Below are 21,709 nucleotides of genomic sequence, written 5' to 3' on the forward strand. Positions count from 1 at the left end.
TAATTTTGTAATTGAAGAGTTGTTTTTTCGTTCTATCATGTTTTGTTTCTATAAATTTCTATTTTTGTGTTCTTCATACTGGTGTGGTCGGTATAATCCTCAAAGTACCGTTCAGTGTTTACGGACAGTTTTAAATTAATTATACAGTAATTAAAATCAACATTATATATTTTCATCTTGTAAACTTACTAAAACTCTATTCTTTACTAATAACTTATTTTATTATTAACTAATTTTCATCCATCTCTTAGTGGTTGCATCAATTTTCCATCCTTATGTGTAGGTCTGTTTTATTCCTTGTTTACCAACAAATTAAAAATGTGTTAATTGTGTCAATCGTAACTTTTAAATTGATATCTACGAGTACTTAGTATACAGTACTCAAAGCCTAAGGACCCTTATTTTTTAGTCACATAAACATAGTACGTATGTGATTTTTCGATATGTTTATAGATTGTTCAAATAAACATAAAACTTTGTTGTATTTCATCCTTAAAATATTAAAAAAATCAATAGACTTTACAAAAAGGGACTAATATCTTTATATCTTTGAAATAAGAACATCCCCGACCAAAAATAAAGGGTATAAGGGCGTAAAAGTATTTTCTTATGGGGAAAACTCCTCATGTTATTAAAGCCAATTACTTTTATTGAGAACCTACATTTATTTGTGTAAAAACAATGAATTATCTGTACATTAAATATAATTGTAGTACAAGTTTTTTTTTATTTATTTCTAAAACTGAATTTAGCTTTATTTATCTAGTATTAAAAAAATTACATACAGGGCATAAGGCTTAATTTTACCTTCAGTTATATAATTACCTATAAGTAGACTTGCAAAAAAAAACAAAAATTTAACATTCCTGTTACTACAAAATGTTACAGAAATTTAACAAACTGGAATAACTTTAATTTTCTATATTTTTTACTAGATAAAAATCTAGTATTTATTTGTTAACTTTTATCTTATTTTTAATATTTACTTTAATTAATTATTAAACACTTTTTTCAAATTCCTTTTTCTTATTTTTTACAGGCAGTGCGTCCTACATTAGAACTGTTTGTTGGGTAAGTCTTTTATTATCTATTTCTGTTAAAAGGTTATAATAGAGTAATCACTTATTATTACTTTAAAGAAGAGCTGTATTGTATTGATTTACATGGCATAGAGTATTTAACAAGGGAATATATGGAACGGATAGTTACAGACATTTTATTTATGGTTGCAGTCTGTGAAAAAGAAGGGATATGGCCCCAGGTACTTTTTTTGAAGTATTCTAGGTGATCTTAGGTGTGATCTAGGTTTACTTATTCTGATATCTTTGGAGAGTAATATTTCAGTGCTTTTTCCTATCTGCTGTCATATTTTTCTGCCCACCAGAGGGACCCAGTATCCACTTTATCACTACATTATGATTAGCTTAATAAACCGTTTACAGCCCTTAACATTTACACATTAGTTAGTATTTTTCTTCTGAACACAAAACACGATCTTCTACTTTTATACTCAATTCATGCTACTCCCAACCACAGGCTACAACCCCTTAAAACTAAAAACCCCCTATAAGTATTAACTTTATTAATTATATAAAGGTTATTGTAATTAATTATTACAATATACTTTTGATTGAAGGAATTATTAGTTTAACTTTTTTTGAATGACAACAGTATGGTATCATTCTTCTACTTTGGTTTCTGTATTAATTTTTCAATCTGTTGGTGCAAAATGTTAAAAGTATTCTTTAAAACAACTCCACAATGATGCTTCTAAATTTAATGTTACTATATCTGGGTTTACATAATTGATTTATATCACATGAGAGTTTGAGCGGATTTGCATATTTGCTAAATTCAAAATTGATTGAATGGAATACTGATTATTACTGCAATGAATTTTGATAATAACATGTAAGACCGTGTAGAAATGTTTGTGACAGTATGGTTTATGCAAGATTGCAGCCCAGTTCTAGGATATTTAAAAGTACATTTTGTGAATTTGTATAAGAGCTGAAATGGTTTGAGTCTTATTTAGTGCAGACTATTATGTCCTGTATCCTGGATAGTAATAATGTTTTATTTTTCTCTAATAAATGTACAATTGTTTTACAAACATTAATTTCTTAGAAACCAGATCTGAACTCAAGAATAAACTTATATATTTATATAAATACATATAAAATATAAATCAAATCATCTAACAGTTCTAGACAATAAAGTAAATAAAAAATTCAATTTATCAGTAATTCTACAACTAAATATCAATATATACGATACATGATTTGAGAAAATTTAGGGCCTCTAAGGTTAAGCCTGTTTAGAGGTTCCATCATTAGTAATAAAATATTTAGTGTGCGATGAGATAAAAATTATACTTATACTTATTTATAAAGCGATCTAAAACTAAAAATAAATCTTTTATGATGTAAAACATAAAATACTAATAAAATCAATTCTTTCCCCGTACTTCTGTTTTAGTTTCACTTACCTTTAAAAATAATATAAAATAAATCTCAGTACTTAATTACACAATATATACAAAAGTGTATAATCATTGCTGTATGAGTAGTATTTGTTCAACATCAGTTTCAAGCAACCATTTTTTTAACGCCACAAGGAATATTTTCCTACTAGGTGAAGTCTTTATGTTTTCAGGCTATGTATTAAATTTCTAGGTGCTATAAGGTTTAAAGTTCTTGTAAAAATGTATTGTTTGGTTTAGGAACTGTATAGAGGGTTGACATTCCAAAGTCGTAGCTTATAAGTATTTTCGTTCAGGGTTTATCATAAAACAATTTCAGAACAATATGGTACTCATGGCAATCAACCTGTTTGTTAAAGGGAAAATATTTTGTTTCTAAGAATAATGGGAATGAGGACTCTAACTTACTTTTAAATAAAATCAATCTTATAAAATGTTTTTGTTGAAAATATATAGGATTTAAGGAGATTTCAAACACATTAAAATTATTTCATATTCAATCCTGCTTTGAACCATAGCAAAGCACAACATTCTCAATATCTTTGTACTACTTGTGTTTTGCAAGAAATAGAATTATCTAAGTGTGCTGTTTTAATTTTTGTAAATGAATTTTCAAATTAACATCAGAATCAACATAAATTCCTAACCTTTTCAAAAATATAGCATTTATTTATTGCACATACATTTTTTCTACCAATGCACTCTGTGCACTTATATTTTATGGGTTTAAAAATAATGTATTTTTTTTAGATTAAAATTTACATATTATGTTTTTTCTTTAATAACATATGATCCTTATATGTATCTTTATCTGTGACACAGAAAAACCGGAGAGCAGCCAGTGGAAAGGCAAAGCCAGGGAGAGAGTGACATAGACGGAGATGGAGAGATGGAGATGTACCAGGAGGCAGCATCTCTTCCACTGCCACCACTTGTACAGCCACCGCCTCCTCCCCGGCGGTCCAAGAAGCGCCGGAAGCGATCTTCTGAAAGTATGAACAGTTTTGGCATTATAATGTCTGCATAGCTTAGCAAAATACGGGTCTGATGCTTCGTTATTGGGCATCAGGTCTAACGTTGGCGGCTGTGAAAATATTCAGGAGTATATTGTGCCTGCTAATTAATTTAACTTCAACTTTTGAAAATAAAATAGCAGAAGGAAGTGAATTATAAAAAGATTGTGCCCAGCTTACTTGTATGAAGCGTTACATCTGCTCAAGCTCTGATTCAAAATGTAAACCAATAAGACTATTTCCCAATTTTCAATAACAGACGTACTACTGCATTAAGGCACTTGTCCATCATAGGATTTTGACATCTACCATCGTTATATTTACAAAAATAGAACACTGAGGTTTAAGGATTGGAAACCATCCTTTCATCACGTGTCAACAACTTAAGGTTAAGCATGCGTTATTGTGTTCTATTTTTGTAACAAATCACAATGTCAAACGTCCGTATCCTATTATCCTTTCAAATTATCTTAAGAAAATCCATAATTTTGTTTAAGTAAATGTTGAAATCTTAATAGTGTATGAGGGAAATGACAAATAACTTGAAGTTTATGACTAACACAGTATTAACTCTTTTGAAGTTTATGACTAACACAGTATTAATTCTTTTGAAGTTTATGACTAACACAGTATTAACTCTTTTGAAGTTTATGACTAACACAGTATTAACTCTTTTGAAGTTTATGACTAACACAGTATTAACTCTTTTTATATGATTGTAGAATTAACCTCCACTTCACTTTACTCTTAGTGAAGCGTCAAGGTGTCTCTGATGTCGAAATGATGTAAATTGTTCGTTTTGAGCTTTGCGTCGTCGACTTTTTTCCTATCTCTTCAGACGAACACAGCGCTAGATTCTAGACACTGCTCTTAGAGGAAGCTGAACTCAACATTCATATTGTATCAACCTTTCCCACCATAGCTACGTTTATCTGTCTTTTTATATAACGTGAATGTTTGTGAATATTGTTACGTTTTTACAAACTAAATAATTCTTATGTGGGTTTACAAATAAGCAACACGATTATTAGTTACAATTAATAATGTTTATTAAAGCTAATTTACAATAAGGACAAATAATTACTTTAATTGAAAGAAATTACTATTTACAATTATTACTATTAATTACAACTCCAATAATTACAATTACTATTATTAATATTTGCTAGATGACTAAGATGGCTTCTGCAAAACTAATATTATTTGCAATCACAAATATAGCTAATTAACAAGTGGCTTTACTGTCTCTTCTGCTTAAGTCCAATTTGCTTACGGTTTCCCCGGTGTCGTATCCTTCCACAGGAGTTGTCCAATACTGCGCTGAATCTTCCGGTCGATCCCACGATGCGACGATTCCCACAGCAGTATCTCCGCAGGCACTCACTATCACAGGATCCGTGTCACGACACTCACTACACTGCCTCGCTGGTACTCACAACTCCCCCCGGCTCCCCAGTAGACGGCCTTATATAACCTTCTAGCATTCTTGCTAGAAGGGTCTATACCGGTGGGCTCTGGAAGGTCTAGAAGATTCCGGAGTCAATGGCAGTGAGTCTTTTACCAGGAAGACTGCTCTAGACTTTCTATTGTCATCAGCCTATTCAGAAGAAAGGACTGGCCCAGCCATTTATGAGGGTGTTGATGGCTCTCGCAGAAGGATTTATGGCGGTCCCTTACGTCAACAGCCAGGCCGCCACCGCAGCCGCCGCGCGACGGCCAGCTCCGTGACACTGCCCCTCTCCTTAAGGCTGATCGTCCCGATCAGTGTTGGAACCATGGTAAGACGCTAGACGATCTAGGTGGACGACGAGCATCTTGCCTCTTGGGTGTCTTTGGATTCGGTAGACCACGTCGTTGATTCGTGTCACCACACGATAAGGTCCAATCCAGTCCTGTTGAAGCTTTGGGCACCTTCCCTTCCTCCGCAGGGGACTGTAGAGCCAAACCAAGTTGTTCTCCTGGAATCCAGCTGAGTTGGCTTGTCGGTCGTAGCGAGCCTTCATCTTGTCACTGGCGACCTTCAGGTGCTGGCGAGCAAACTCGTGAGTGTCGTGCAATTGTTCAACGAGTTCCGAGGCGAAGTCAGTCGCTGGCCTCTCCTTGTCAGGTGGTAGGCCGAACATGAGATCACTTGGTAGCCGAAGTTCTCTTCCGAAGACCATTCTTGCTGGGGTAACACCAGTTGTTTCATGGCTAGAAGATCTGTAGGCCAGCAGAAAAACTGGCACCTTCTTATCCCAATCCCGCTGGCTGGTGGAGACAACTTTCCTGAGATGACCGACGAGAGTCTTGATGTATCTCTCAACCATCCCATCGGATTGCGGGTGAAGCGGGGTTGTCCGTGTCTTATGCACTCCCAGACGCTGAAGAACATCCCTCATCAAGATAGAACCGAAGTTCGTCCCTTGGTCGCTGTGTAGCTCACGGGGTACCCCGTACCGGCAGACGAAGTCGTTCACCAAGCATCCTGCCACAGTAGATGCCTCCTGGTTTGGTATGGCGTATACTTCTGGCCATTTCGTGAAGTAATCCATGGCCACCAGGAGATATTTATTCCCTGCGTCTGTCACGGGAAATGGTCCAGCGATGTCGATGGCGATCCTCTCGAAGGGTGATCCAACGTTGTACTGCCGCATCCTGCCTCGACTTCTTGTTTGAGGCCCTCGGCTTCCAGCACATACATCACATTGGCGGCACCATTTCTCAACATCAGCCCTAAGGTGCAGCCAGTAGAACCGTTGTCGCAACTTTTCCACTGTCTTGTTGACACCAAGATGACCTCCAGACGCTCCGTTATGCAACTCCATAAGGACTTCCCTCCTCTTACTTCTTGGGAGTACGATCTGTTCGATTTTCCTCTTCCCGTTAGGAGCTTCCCAGATCCTTATTAGTACTCCGTTCTTGATCTTCATAGAGTCCCCACTGTGCCCAGTAGCTCTTGTATAGGTGATCTCTAGCCGCGATGTCTTCCCAACTAGGTCGAGTTCCAGCTTCCACCTCTCGCAGGAGTGGTCCGATCTCCGTGTCTCCTAGCTGCTCGTTCCGAAGTTCACTCATTTCCCATCCACTAGCAGGCTCCACGGTGACACAACGTACTTCTGCCGAAGGATTCTTTTCTTCTACCTTGGAGCAGTGCTTACAGCCTTCTGGACAAGGACGACGTGACAGAGCATCAGCGTTGGAATGTTTCTTCCCTTGTCTATGTTCAGACGTGAAATTGTACTCCTGAAGCCGCTGCACCCATCGCGCTGTCTGCCCCTCCAAGTTCTTGAAGTTCAGTAGCCAAGTCAGGGCGGAGTGATCTGTCCTTAAATGGAAAGGTTGTCCATAGAGGTATTTATGAAAGTGTTCTAGGGACTTTACGACTGCTAGCAGTTCCCTCCTTGTGACGCAGTAATTCCTTTCGGCCTTAGATAGTGTTCTGCTGAAATAGGCTACCACGGTTTCCTGGCCATCCTGAACTTGCGAGAGTACTCCTCCTATGCCCACGTCGCTGGCGTCAGTGTCGACAATGAACTTTTCTCCAAAGCGAGGGAATCCCAAGATCGGAGCACTACAGAGAGCAGTCCTTGAGTATCCCAAATGCTTCACTCGACTCTGAGGTCCATTCAAACTTGCGCTGTTCTTCCGTGAGCTTGGTCAGTGGCTTAGCAATATCGGCATAAACCCTTCACGAAGCGGCGGTAATAGGTGCACAGCCCGAGGAAACTTCTTACCTCATGTTTGTTACGTGGTGTGGGCCATTCCTTTATCGCTCGTATCTTCTCTGGATCCACAGAGACTCCTTCTGACGAGACTACATGTCCGAGATAGTTTACCTTATTTTTAAATAAGTTGCACTTCTTCAGGTTAAGCTTCAAGTTGGCAGAACGAAGCCTTATAAAGATCTTTTCCAGGTTCTGAAGATGGTCTTTAAACGTCTTTCCAATGACTATGATATCATCCAGATACACTAGACAGGTTTCCCAAGTTAGACCTCTAAGCACGTTCTCCATTAATCTCTCGAAGGTAGCTGGTGCATTGCATAGTCCAAAAGGCATCACGGTGAACTGCCACAGTCCGTTTCCATTGCCTATGGAAAATGCCGTTTTCTCCTTGTCCTCTGGAGCAATCTCTACTTGCCAGTACCCACTCTTCATGTCCAGGGTCGAGAAGAAACTTGCCGCCTCCCAGAGCATCCAGTGTGTCGTCGATCCGCGGTAAAGGGTAACTGTCCTTCTTGGTGACGTTTATTGAGTAGTCGGTAGTCCACGCAGAACCTAGAAGTCCCATCCTTCTTCTTCACTAGTACCACCGGCGAATTCCATGGACTGCTGGAAGGCTCGATCACCCCATCTCGCTCCATCTCCTTTGTTATTTGCTCAGCTTCCTCCCTCTTCGCCCAGGGTAGTCTCCTAGGAATTTGGCGGATTGGTTGTGCGTCTCCAACATTTATCTTGTGCTGAACTACAGTCGTCCTGCCTCTTGGCCCTGTAGCAGTTTCGAAAACATCCTGGTACTCTGTTATTAACTTAGCTACTTGTTTAGTTTGTTCCAAGTCCATTCCCTTGCAAGCATCTCTCACAAATTTAGCTATGTCTTCTGGAAGATTCTTGTGGCAGGATGCTGTCTGTCTAACAGATTGTGATACAGAAGAAAACTGAGTAACAGGTACCTAAGAGCTTGCCTTGTTTTAAAGTAACAGGATAGTCGTTTAAGTTCATTATGCAGACTGGAACTTCCCTGGAAGATTGAAACAGTGTCTTCCCTACAAGGACACCTCGGCCAAGCTCCTCTTCGTTTACAGCTGGGTCTAACATTAAGTTCTGTCCTTCCGGTACAGTTCTGTCGACTTCTGCTCTCACGATCTTCTGAGCACGAGATGGCAGTGTGGTATCTTTTAATAACCGCACCGAAGAAGTAAGATTTTTTCTAAGCTGAAGGACGACTTCTTCTCCGCCAACAGTCGTCACCCCTTTCTTGAGGTCTAATTGAAGGCCAAGTTTCATCATTACGTCCATGCCGAGTATAACGTCCTCCTCGATGTTAGCAACGAGAGTGCGATGTTTAAAGCATGTACTCCCGATGCAGAAGGTGGCAACTGTCTCCCCGTGAACACTGGCCAAGTCCCCAGTCGCAGTCCTCAATGTCCAGGTTGTTGGAGTGACTTTATTGGGAGGTGAACAAACATCTCTATTTACTATGGTCATCGTTGCCCCAGTGTCTAGTAGAAGGCTTCTGGGCTTCCCGTTGACTAATCCATCTATGTAGAGGCTGTTAGTCTGTCCTGACAAAGATGCCACAATAATGCTGTCGGCTGGGGCCTCAGTTTTGCTGGGTTGACAATTGCCCCTTCCTGTCAACCCTTTTTAGTTTTCCTGCATCTGCCCCCGAGAGGCTCTATCTGGGCACTTGCTTCGGGGATGGCCCAACTCTCCACAACTCCAGCAGCGGATTTCCTTCTTCCTGTTCTTCAGCGCATCCAGCACTCTCTGGACTACGTCTTCTATCTTAAAACCTTCTTCCACGCAGACCCCTCGAAGACGTGCATGTCCTTGCACAGACTGTTTTACTGCTTCAAATTCTAGTGCTTGTGTTAGCGCCTCGTGTAATGTCTTAGGACGAGCCAACTTTACAGCCTGCTGTGTTTCAGCGTCTCGAAGGCCGTCGAGGAATTTGTCGATGGATAAGTTCTCACAGACAGCCTCATCACAAGTAGAGTAAGCACCTCTTACAAGTCGTGCGATATCAGCTTCAAATTCCTGCAGTGATTCATTGGACTTCTGGTGGCGACTCCTGAGTTGAGACCTGTAGACCAGTTCCATGTGCTTATGTCCGAACCGCATCTCCAGTCGTCTAACCAGTTCTCCGTAGTTTTGGCGCTCCGCAGGTGGCACGGTCTGCAGGACCTTTAGCGCGTCTCCACGCAGCGAAAGGCAGAGCATGGACGCTTTTGTTGATGACGGCCAACGGTGGACGGCGGCAGCAGTCTCGAACAGTGTCCGAAAATCCTCCCAGGTCATCTTACCGTCGAAGGTTGGCACCCCCCCTGCATTACTCATTGGTGGACATGAATTAAGCTGAGGTTCCGTAATTAATTCTGGTTTTCCATCTTCTGGGCTAACAATGGATTCTGTGCAGGTTTCTGAGCCCTTGTTTCTCTGAGCTATTTCCTCTAAGATCCTAATTCTATCACCAAATTCTTTGGAATAATCATTTAACTTGTCTTCTAATTGTTTGGAGCAACCATTTATACCTGCTTCTAGTTGCTTTTTAAATTCCTCTTCAACTCTACAAATTTTTAAATTAAACTCTGTAGCTAATTCATCTTTCATACTTTTCAAGTCATTTTGAAGTGTTTCACAATTACTATTTAATTTTTCTTCCAATGTTTTACTATTACTATTTAATTTTTCTTCCAATGTTTTTACTATTACTATTTAATTTTTCTTCCAATGTTTTACTATTACTATTTAATTTTTCTTCCAATGTTTTACTATTACTATTTAATTTTTCTTCCAATGTTTTAGTTAAGTTAGATTGTAACACTTTGGTAAGCTTACTTGCTTCAGTTTCAAAAATTAATATTTCGGGATCTTCACCTGCTTCTATCATCGCCTGTCTAAGTCTATTAGCTAAAACTGTTTTTGTCCCAGAAGTATCTAAGTCCCTTTCTTCTAACTCCCGTTTTAAATCAGCCACTTTCAAATCTGCTAACTTAAACCCACTAGAAGCCATCGTTTTATTATATTATTACTTTAAAATAATATTAATACAATAAATAAATAATAAATAATATCTAAAGTGTTGCTTTAACAAATCAATCCCACTTCTGACACCAATGTTACGTTTTTACAAACTAAATAATTCTTATGTGGGTTTACAAATAAGCAACACGATTATTAGTTACAATTAATAATGTTTATTAAAGCTAATTTACAATAAGGACAAATAATTACTTTAATTGAAAGAAATTACTATTTACAATTATTACTATTAATTACAACTCCAATAATTACAATTACTATTATTAATATTTGCTAGATGACTAAGATGGCTTCTGCAAAACTAATATTATTTGCAATCACAAATATAGCTAATTAACAAGTGGCTTTACTGTCCTCTTCTGCTTAAGTCCAATTTGCTTACGGTTTCCCCGGTGTCGTATCCTTCCACAGGAGTTGTCCAATACTGCGCTGAATCTTCCGGTCGATCCCACGATGCGACGATTCCCACAGCAGTATCTCCGCAGGCACTCACTATCACAGGATCCGTGTCACGACACTCACTACACTGCCTCGCTGGTACTCACAACTCCCCCGGCTCCCCAGTAGACGGCCTTATATAACCTTCTAGCATTCTTGCTAGAAGGGTCTATACCGGTGGGCTCTGGAAGGTCTAGAAGATTCCGGAGTCAATGGCAGTGAGTCTTTTACCAGGAAGACTGCTCTAGACTTTCTATTGTCATCAGCCTATTCAGAAGAAAGGACTGGCCCAGCCATTTATGAGGGTGTTGATGGCTCTCGCAGAAGGATTTATGGCGGTCCCTTACGTCAACAGCCAGGCCGCCACCGCAGCCGCCGCGCGACGGCCAGCTCCGTGACACTATGCTTGTGTGTCGCATCATCAGAGAACTGCCCACCAAACATTGACCTCTCTATTGATGACCTCTTATCTACAATTTGGGTCTGTTGTGAATATTCAGAGATGCATTTTCTGTTTTCTCTATTTAAAATAGAGAATAAATTATAAAGAGCAAAAATTGACATATCATTATTTTGAGGTTCTTTAATATTTTTACAGCGGCTCTATACTGAGTGATTTTGAGTACCCTCATTCTAATTCTGCACCTTACAGTGGTGGATCCTGGAGGGGGGGTTATAGGGTCCCCCATCCGAGATTTTGAAAAAATAAGTTTTTATGGAAAAACAATCATTCTTGTTTTCTAATCATAAGAATTCAAACTAATTTAATTATATGAACTAAACTTTGAGTATAAGTAAATTTTGATATGCATTGATTAAAGTGTTGAACAAATACTGCTCATACAGCAATGATTATACACTTTTGTATATATTGTGTAATTAAGTACTGAGATTTATTTTATATTATTTTTAAAGGTAAGTGAACTAAATTTTTTGTGGCAATTTGAGGTTTTGTTGTATTGAAATGCAAAATTTCATTTTGGTAACGATAAATTTAAACTCAGGTGGCCCCCTCCACATTTAGGACTAGATCCAGCCTTTGTGCCATAAGGTATCAACCACAGTTAATATGTTAACCGTAGTTTTTAAGGATTCAAGGCAGTTTTAAAACAGTGTTAAAGAATATTTTTAGAAGTGATGGTATAGACAGCTCTTTAGTTCTGTTCTCATATTTTTTCTGATTAAAAATAACATTTATTTCCTTTTAAAAAAGCGTTATTTAAACCAAACGTGGAAGAGATTTATATATTTTTACTAGATTATCTCTAATTATTAACAGATTTTTTTTAATTCTAGGATCCTGAAAAGCTTATACAGATCCATTTATAAGTCTACTTACCTAGTATGTAAGAGATTGGATCTCTCCTCATAGTGACATAAAATTGTCACAGTTCTTGTTGCTGTACAGCGATACAAATTAAATGTCATCCAATATTTTTCTTTACCAAATGCATTGTTCTTTCTTACAATTTTTTATTATTATTTTCCGTTAGATGTGAATTATTATTATTATTGCTGCAAAAACAAATGTTTTTCTGTTTTGTAACTGTAAAGGAGGATTGAATTATCTGCACAGTGATATCGGTTAGTAAAATTTGAAATTTATTAAATTATCAATAATTATTAATTTGATTAATAACCATTCTGATTTCTGAGTACTGTATTTGATAATGTGAAAAAATATTGACAGTTAATGTTTTAAATTATTTGAACGTGTTAATCATCAATTTCATTTGGTAAAATTATTTAGAAATGTGAGTGCGGTTTAATGAATCTACAAGTGCTTCTTAAAACCAGGCAATTTTGTAAATTATATTTACGAGTACACTTCCATATTATTTTGCGACTTGATAAAACATCAAAAGTATGTCTGAAAATTAGTCATAAAAGATATTATTTTGATCAAAAGTCTTCAATCTCTTCATGTTACTCAAAACAAACCACAAAAATTCAAAAATATTTGTATTGGATTTAGATAATAATTTAATTTGGGTATAAATTCATAGTTAACTCAAAGAAAGTATTGTTTGGTATGGAATTATCAGAAAGTGTCACACATAGTAATTCAGAGCAGTTATGAGTGCGTCTACTGGCACACCACATGTCACAGTTCGCACCTGGAATTAAGTTCACAGGCTAATTGCTGCTAGCTATGGTTAATTTTTTACGTATTTTTTAACTATAAGGATATCTTGCACTGAGCATTTCCAAATATATTATAGACAATTTTGAACATAAGTGTAATCTTTTCTTTCAGTAATACATCTTTCCGTAAGAAAACATATATGAGTATTAAATATAAATTTTGGTTCAACTATTTTTGTACAGATAAATTATATATTTAACAATTCATTAACATTGAAAAATTAAAATCCAACTTTCTAAAGTGAATCGTTTTTGGATTTGAGATGGGGTTTTACTTAAAGCACTGTTTTAAACTTTGGCTCCATGTTATGTAGATGCGTGGCAATTATATAACCTCAATGTTGTTGTTTATAACTCATAAAATATACAAGTATAACACAATTAAAAATAACTGTTTTTTAGTGTCAAAAAGTCAAAAACAATTAATTATGACCGAACATTTTGCAATCTTGAAATCTTAAGATGTGCGTAATTTTTCACACAGGCATGAGAGACTCCATAGTGTTCCCAGACCAAGTTCCCAATGCCTCGCAGGAGAAGAGCGACAGTCTGGAGGACAGGATATTTGTGGTCCCCAATACTGCAGGTCCCCCGCCCTGTGCTCGCGGTTCCACCTTCTGCGAGTCCGTCGATGAGTATCCTGCGTGAGTAATCTATTCTTTATTTAACACTGCTTACTGGGAATAAGCTCAGTGCTATTTGAAACTAAGCCAGGTGATGCAACAAACTAATATGAATGTTGTATCAGTTCAAGAAAAAGCCAGGAAAACATTTTGGGGGGTCAAAACGATTGATACTTTCTTGTAGTGGACAGAAAGTAAGGCAAGTACAGTCAACCGCTCATTCCCCATTTTGTTCCTTAAAAAGTTTTTGACCCATTTCTATTTTGAGAACGATCTTTCAGTAGTACATGTCAGTAATACTAAATTATTCAAATAATATATATAAAATAAAATTTCGGGGCTCCAGATCCCTTAGACCCCCTCGCTGACTGCGTCCTTGTATGAGTTATAAGCAACATCAATTCCGTGACCCATTGAAACTAGACACATATAAAATTTTGTCTCTACCAGCATAAAATTGTTTATCGACTTCTATATACTGTAAAAACACTAAATGAGGGCCACTATAATGATGTGGGTATTGTGTCCAAACCAACGAACCCTCTTGACTCCTATCTATGCCACCGGTGTCAAGTACATAGGTTTCTATTACTGTTACTGTTTTACGTACTCAACATTAAATATGATAAATCCAAAAATTATCTATCTATACACTACATTTTTATTGGTATAAAATGATGAAAACAACAGGCTCATATAAAAATATTATTTGTATTCATTTATAAAAAATATGTTTCTGACTTAAAAAAAAAAAAATATGATGTAGCATAATTTTGCCATTTTTTGTCCATAAATTATATTAGTTACTCACTAATACATCTATTCAAGTTTTAGTTCTCTAGTGTTTATTTTATTTATGAGGTGTGTGATGCAATGCTCATGTTGGATTTAATTTTTCCAGTGAACATGTGATAAAGCTGCTAAGAAAGGAACCGGTTTTTGTAAGAGGATTCTTCCAGGACGAGCGGAGAAAATACAGCATAGTAAGTAAAAGAAGTAACTTTGTACGGTATACCAGAGTGAATAAAAATGTTTCATCAAATAAAAGAGAAATCATGTTTGTAAATAGATAATTGGAGTTGGGATTGTCATTTTAAATGCGTATTGATTGCTTTTTACTAGGGATTTAATACTTATTAGGAAAACAGGGAGTGGTCCAAATAAAGTAGATTTTCGTATCTAGGCTGTTGCTACATGTTCTACAATGACTATGGAACAGAACAGATGGTTTCGGTTTACTTGTTGGTTTACGGCTTGCCAATTATGTTGTGTAACCCATTTGGAGGATGGGTGGTTGGGTATGGGAGTATATAAACTTAAGGGGCCCACGTTATACGACTTTTCATAATGCGTTTTGTGTCTGGATTACATAGTTATATTAAAACAAAGCTCATAAAAGATTTTGCAGGGTAAAATTATAGTTTTAGGTTGTTAATTGTTGCATATCTTATTGAAGCAGTAATATTGTTTTATTTGGTCCAAAATGTATCCATGTGTATAAGAGATAAGGAAATTATTGTAAACAGAAATCCTCTGTTATTTATGAATCAATTATATTTCATTGAGGTGTCAAAAATGGCCTTTCTGTAATTGTCTAAAGTGGTTTTAACTGTTCTTTATTACGATCTAAAGTAAACACTCCACCTTCAAAGTTTGTTTTTCCCCATGAGGATAAGACGGAGATAAAAAATGTTATTTAAAAACAATTAATTGTTTATTCAGTAAAATACAGATAAGCAACAAGTAAATAAATCAGTTTTACTTCAGTCGAATTTTAAAACAGCTGTTTGTTTTGTGATAACAGCTAAACTTTTCCTGTAAGGTTTTTTTATTATTTAACATGATTTTTATATTGAATGTCTTGAAATGCGCCAAGAAATAAAATGGAATAGTGATGACCAGTTTTTAATTCCGTATTGTGTAATAAAACCTAGAGATCACATTAAGCAAGTAAATTGGAAGAAGAAAATGTGAAATTAAATTGAATAGTAAAGATTCTCAAGAAGTTTCCAGGTTCTGAACTGCTTTGCAGAAAACTTCGTGCTGCACTCGTAATTTCAAGCACTTGAAGATCAATTTTGGTTAAATGACACTAGAAGAGATTTAAAATAATTAAACTGAATTTAAAGGGTAGTTTTGAAGAAATTAATGTAACAAATGAACCCATAAAAAAAGCATTGTTGAGGTTCTCAGCGAATAGCTAACAATTCAAAAAACTGAATAAACGGTAGCTCTCAATGTGGGCTATGTCTTGTCACAGTAAATATGCTCTAAATCAATGATTTATTATTCAATTCAAATAATGTTGGTGCCATTAGATTTGTTATAATATCCTCTAAAAACTGTTATTATTTGAGTTCTTGAGAAAAATGTAGTTTTTAAGATATTAAAAGTTAAAAAGTTATTAAGGCCGCCATTTTGAAAATGCTAAAGATAATTTCATGATATTTTTTCAGTAACTGGCCTTGTTATCATAAACATTTGAGACAAATTTGATATAATTCAATTTATTAGTTTTTGAGATATCAATTTTTTTGTAAAAAAACACAGATAGGCGGACAGACATAAGCATCGGAGACCCATGTTCATATGGTGAAATATGTTTGTCTTGACCTGAGCAATAATGTAGTATACCTTTGTCCAGAGAGTTATGGACACCCTGTATATGAGATATTCAACAATAGATTGTACTTCATTTGATTCTCCTGTGTTATGTGACCAATGTCTCATTAATTTCTTTCTTTTTCACAGGCAGATGATGATGTTCAGGACAGAATTGATATTTCCGACGAAAGTCCACTGTGCGCTGCTCGGGTATGATTTTTTAATCAGTAAAGACTTCCTTAACATAAGTTTAATTATTGAGAACAGCATTATTGACTTGAATATATATATATATTTCTTTTATTCGTGTGTATGTGACTGAACTCCTCCTAAACGACTGGACTGATTTTGATGAAATTTTGTGTATGTTTTCAATGGAATTTGAGAATAGTTTAGATTTACAACTCGGTCCAATTTAAATTGTTTATTTAATCAATATTTTATTTATAAACTGTTGTTGATTTTGGAATGTTTTACCTTCAATCCGGCAGACTGCGCTAAGACACATAATACAAAGTGAACTGATACTTAACAGCTGTTAATCCATATAAATAAATTGTACTGAATAACTTTTCAACACCTACCAAAAACCACAAAAGATAGGGGCAGGGAATATGGTACGTACCGTCATAACGCGCCCAAGAGGCTCACAAAATAACGACTATCAATTATCTCAGGAATGTTTAGAATGTGATAGAAAAAGAATATGTGAATATAGTGTACTGTTTTCCAACAGGAAATTGTGTGCAACTGCTAGTATATATATATATATATATATATATATATATATATATATATATATATATATACACATATACACATACATATATTGAATTCACTAAAGCTTCAGAAACATTTTATTTGAATACGTTAACAATTTCCTAATTTTATTTAATATGTTCAGGACAACATGTACCCCATCAGGTACATGAGATCTTTCACAACTGCCAGATCTTCTTTTTGTGTACCAGATCGTGTACACACCAGGGTTTCGTAAAGCGTGTCATGCACTCGATAGGGTACATGTTTTCCTTATTGCACTTTTATTGTTTGCATGTCTTGGTTTGTTAAATTTGATCTCGCACTTAAATAAATACGTCAGACTATCGTGTCCACCATCGGGTGCTCAATTGCTTCATTTTTAAGGTAAATTAATTTTTTTTAAGTACCCCTGGGATACACGAAGAGAAATTGAAAATTGCAAAATTACGAAGCCTACATACTTTTACCCATTTGACGTTAAATGTAAAAAAAAAGATCACGGTTTTTTTCAATTGTTATAGAAAAACTAAAGGCCAAATAATAAGGTCCGGAAAAAAGCCGTTGTTGTGAACGTGTTAAGTTAGTTTTAGGCTAGTTTTATTTAGTTTACGTTAGAACTGTATAGTGTTTCAATAACATTACAGTAATGGGGAATTTGATGGCCAAATAGACTTTGGACATGAATTAGACATAGCTCAGGCTCAAATCCTAAAAGTGACTGTGACACTTTTTATCAATACTATTGACTTTGTGCTGTACTGATTCCCCTCCTTGTACTGTTTCGTAAGATCTCCATATAGGCCATGGCCAACAGCACGGGTAGAATAAGGTTAGAAACTGCTCTCTGTTTCAAATATATAAAACAATAGCTCAATCCTAAATTAATTTTTGAACACAATAATGATCCAAAAACTAAAATATTTGTTGATATTAAATACAAATGTTTTACCATCACTGCTACTGTAACAGGAAATTTTGCATTTCTGTAAAATAATAATGCTTAGAAAGAAATTTACTCATACTCAAAGTTCAATTGATTAATTAAGTTTATTAAATTTTTTATGGTCATAGTTCAAGAGTAATTAGTTTTTTCGTAAAAACATAATTTTTTTAAATCTTGGAAGGAGCCATGGCCACCTGCGTTAATTGACTACCTGGTTGAAGTTTCAGGCAGCAGATTTTATAACATATTTCAAAACTAGATCACCATGATAAGTGCCTAAATTTGTATTTTAAACCATGTTGAAAAATAGTATTTAGTGTCATTTTAAAATGTATGTAATACAATTTTTTTACTTGTACTTTGTTTTTTGTTTATATCAAAACGTAACCTACTTTCCGGATAGCTGTCGTATAAATCAAATGCAAGGATAATTGCTAAGGTTGATAATATATCTATCACATATTTTATCGTCCTGCATCATTAAATACATTTTCATTATAACTGGTAAAATAAAATCACAAAAAATGTATGTTCTGTTACAGGAGCACACTGTTTACCCAAAGATGGCCAAGAACATTGAAGGTAACTGGCTGTTTGTAATCAACCAAGACGAGTACATCCAGGGCGTTCGCGTGGAGAAGTGTCTGTAAGTCATCTTTCCTGATGAATTAAGTATAAATTATTTTTGTGATAATCAACCTCGTATCACTGTATGTCATATGTTAACAAAAAACTACATATATACACAAGAAGTTGAAGGAAATTCCCAATAAGGAAAATAATTCTAAATCGATAATAGTTAATAGATTCACACCATGTGTCCCGTAGAGGCTTTGAAGAGGTTGCATGCAAAATTCCAAGACAATGTCTCATATATAAAGTCATATGATTGCACTCATTTCATTTTAAAATTTATTTTATTCTGCGATTTTCTCGTTTCCATCGTGGTCACCAATGACCAATCTGAACATTTCTGCTAACACTCAACCAAATCCCATACGCACCATCATCGTACTTGACGTTGCTTATATAGAAATGAAGTTTTTTACAAAATTTAAAATCTGTAGTTTAGTTCATTCTTAAGCTTTCATGCGGACAGGTAGAAATTAGAGTTTTCCAGCTCTTAGAATGATTGAGAATGTAAACAATGAGCTACTTTTACAAATTTGGTGATATTTTAATACTTAGTGTTCATAAAGCAGAAGACTGATAAATATAAAATATGTCGGAGTTCACGACAGGATTGATTTAGAATACATTTCTGTAACACTTTTATTTTGTAGAACTTTTAAGTAAGTTTAACTTATTTAATAACACTCTTCTGTGTCACAGGAACGATCGGGAATGCTCGTTCCCCGCAAGTCTACCTAACGGCTACCGATCGCAGTGCAAGCAGAAGTACATCTACCGCAAGTTGGTAGCACTGAACGGCACCGGCCAAGGCGTCATCTCAGACTCATTCCAGTTCCCGTCCTGCTGTTCGTGTGTGATCAAGCTGGACCATACGCACAACCGGTTCGGTGGTAGCAGTGGGGGTAGTGGAGGTGCCCCCCTCCCCCTTCCCCTCACACTGCCCAAGAGCACCCCTACACCACTCAAGAACAAGAAGCCCTGAGCGCAACATTTCTAGTCACCCTCGCTAACTCCCAGGCTGTACTTCCTTGGTTTGAAAAATCACTTTTACTACAGCACAAGCCATCAATGTATTTGCCGATCAAATTCACTTTGAAGTGTATTTTGTAATCGTAATTTGTAGTGAAAGTAGTCATTTATAAATTTTTCATTTACGCGTAGTAGTAGAATAGCGAAGGCAGTTAAAAGTGCAATGTAAAAATAAATTATTGTTTTTTTTTTCAAGATTTAGTAATCATAATAATCGAAAAAATGTTCATATTTGTTTGTTATAATTAGGAAATTCAAAATGTAAATAATTTATGCTATTGAGGCTGAAAGTGTTATAGCAATATTAATCCGTATATGTTATAAACAAGTTTATATCTAAATTTTTTTTAAATTGCGTGCAAATTATAATTTTATTTTAATGCCCATATTGTACTTGAAGAAACTTAGCAGATTACATATGTATCTATAAGTTTTTAGTGATAAATTTACAAAATGTATTTTTTTATTTCACAAATACTTTTTAATAAGCACAATTTTTCTGACACACGGCTTAATTTTCCACACCTTGTTTTTTACTATTTTAAAATTCTGAAAACTAAAACACTAAGAGTTAATTGTGAGAAATCCAATTTTGGTGATACATACATTATCGTCTTTTTTCAACCTCATTTACGATGATTATTAATTAGACATGTAAAACTTAACTGTTAAATTTGTATAGCACAACCTCTATTGTGGTTGTCTGCGATAAATACAATAATAAATGCTATGAATTGTCGATAATAAATGCTATGAATTGTCGATAACAAATGCTGTGGATTGTCATTAGTACGGTACATTAATGTTTTTAACAAGTCTCTGTCAACTTGATATAATGTGTGTTCCTCCTTAATTATGTGTGACCCTGGCACATTAGCAGTTATTATTTGAATTTCATAAGAAAGTATTTCCAATAGAAACTTCTGTCTAAGTGGAATTTACCACGCGCTATAAAATTTAAATTGCACTATTGCTTTTTTAACTAAATTTCAGAACATTAATACAGCCTTTATCTGATCTGATCTAGTAATTCCAAAATTTTAGATGTAGTAACTTAATATCAGATTATTTCTACTGCTACGTTAAAAATATTCTCTCCATTTTTCATGTTATGGATTTTTAATAGAATTTTTAGTTGAATAAATACTTCACACTCAAACTTACCAAAAAGTTATTTGTTTATTTACAACTATTTATTTACAAACAAATAAAAATTAATTTGGATATCAAATTCCAACATTTTTGTATATAACTTACTGTATTGTATATAACTTACTGGTATGTAAATTGATAAAATAAAAAAATAAAGATTGTACATAAAGAATAACCAGAAAGAACTTTCAGTAAGATTACCTGACTTAAATGAACCCATTCATTGTTTTGCCTTTTTTATTTTGTGATCCATTTTAATAATAATGACAGTTGTATTTAGTATTACATAAAAATAAACACAAAGCAATAGCTTTTATGGAAAGTACATATGAATAAAACGTCGCTATTCTTATCCTTAAAATATTTATACAAAGCATAGGCTTAGAATAAGTTTTTGTACATATTGTAAACATCATCATGTCCATAGAATTAGAATATTTTTTGTATATAAATAATTCCAGTTAAACTATGTAAATAATGTATTGTGAATATTGTACTGTGAATAAAATCTTAAGCAATGTTTTATAAGTGTCTCATTTAACTTCAGTCAATAAGGATGTGTTCTGTATTTATTTTGAACCTACAGGTTAATTTCTCCGAGATGAAACCACAAAATTATTTTGATAAATTTCTTCAGGAATTTCCTCAAGGAGATCAACAAATTATCTGCTATTATGTCCTGAGGTATCAACCTCTTTAAGTTTTGTATGCGGTAATTATTTTTGCTAGGCAAATCCTTTAAAATTATGTACGTCATGGCCACTGGCGCACCTAGAAATCTTCTATAGTGGATGGCTGAAATACCAGAGGGTCAGGGGTATGGAAAAGATAATTTGAATAATGTTGGTATTCCTATAAATGAAAAATCATCTTTTAATGTCCATTCAAAAGTTGAAAATATAACATAATTCATAATTTACTAATTGCAGGCCCATCCTGGTTAAATGCTCCATTTGTGCAAATTAAAAACACTGGCGCACATAATACAAAATCATATACCGTATTTCTTTTGAACATTCTGATTCAACTTCAGATTCACATTCAAATACACAAAACATAGATAATTTAGAAATAATTAACCCTTTGAGTGCTGAGTATTTATTGAGTGGATGTACTGAAAAGTGCCAGGTATTTTTAGA

At 35.1% G+C, this 21,709-nt stretch overlaps 1 protein-coding gene across 1 annotated transcript; it reads left to right on the forward strand.

The window, feature by feature from the left end:
• The first annotated feature begins 264 nt into the window (after nt 1-264).
• On the forward strand, nt 265-21,093 carry LOC124372414 (protein spaetzle-like). Its single transcript, XM_046830814.1, has 8 exons — nt 265-283; nt 1,040-1,071; nt 3,305-3,474; nt 13,309-13,468; nt 14,349-14,430; nt 16,199-16,261; nt 18,299-18,402; nt 19,089-21,093. The coding sequence occupies exons 3-8, from the start codon at nt 3,372-3,374 to the stop codon at nt 19,369-19,371; spliced, it is 795 nt and encodes a 264-aa protein (XP_046686770.1). The 5' UTR covers nt 265-283; nt 1,040-1,071; nt 3,305-3,371; the 3' UTR covers nt 19,372-21,093.
• Nucleotides 21,094-21,709: the final 616 nt, after the last annotated feature.

Source organism: Homalodisca vitripennis, unplaced genomic scaffold, assembly GCF_021130785.1.
Source record: "Homalodisca vitripennis isolate AUS2020 unplaced genomic scaffold, UT_GWSS_2.1 ScUCBcl_3153;HRSCAF=8498, whole genome shotgun sequence".
Classification (NCBI taxonomy): domain Eukaryota; kingdom Metazoa; phylum Arthropoda; class Insecta; order Hemiptera; family Cicadellidae; genus Homalodisca; species Homalodisca vitripennis.

Excerpts from the sequence above, each read along its gene's own strand:
- LOC124372414 (XM_046830814.1), top strand. The coding sequence starts at position 3,372 with ATGGAGATGTACCAGGAGGCAGCATCTCTTCCACTGCCACCACTTGTA. Across the intron at positions 3,475-13,308 it reads CCGGAAGCGATCTTCTGAAA|GCATGAGAGACTCCATAGTG; the intron begins GTATGAACAGTT and ends TTTTTCACACAG. Across the intron at positions 18,403-19,088 it reads GTTCGCGTGGAGAAGTGTCT|GAACGATCGGGAATGCTCGT; the intron begins GTAAGTCATCTT and ends TCTGTGTCACAG.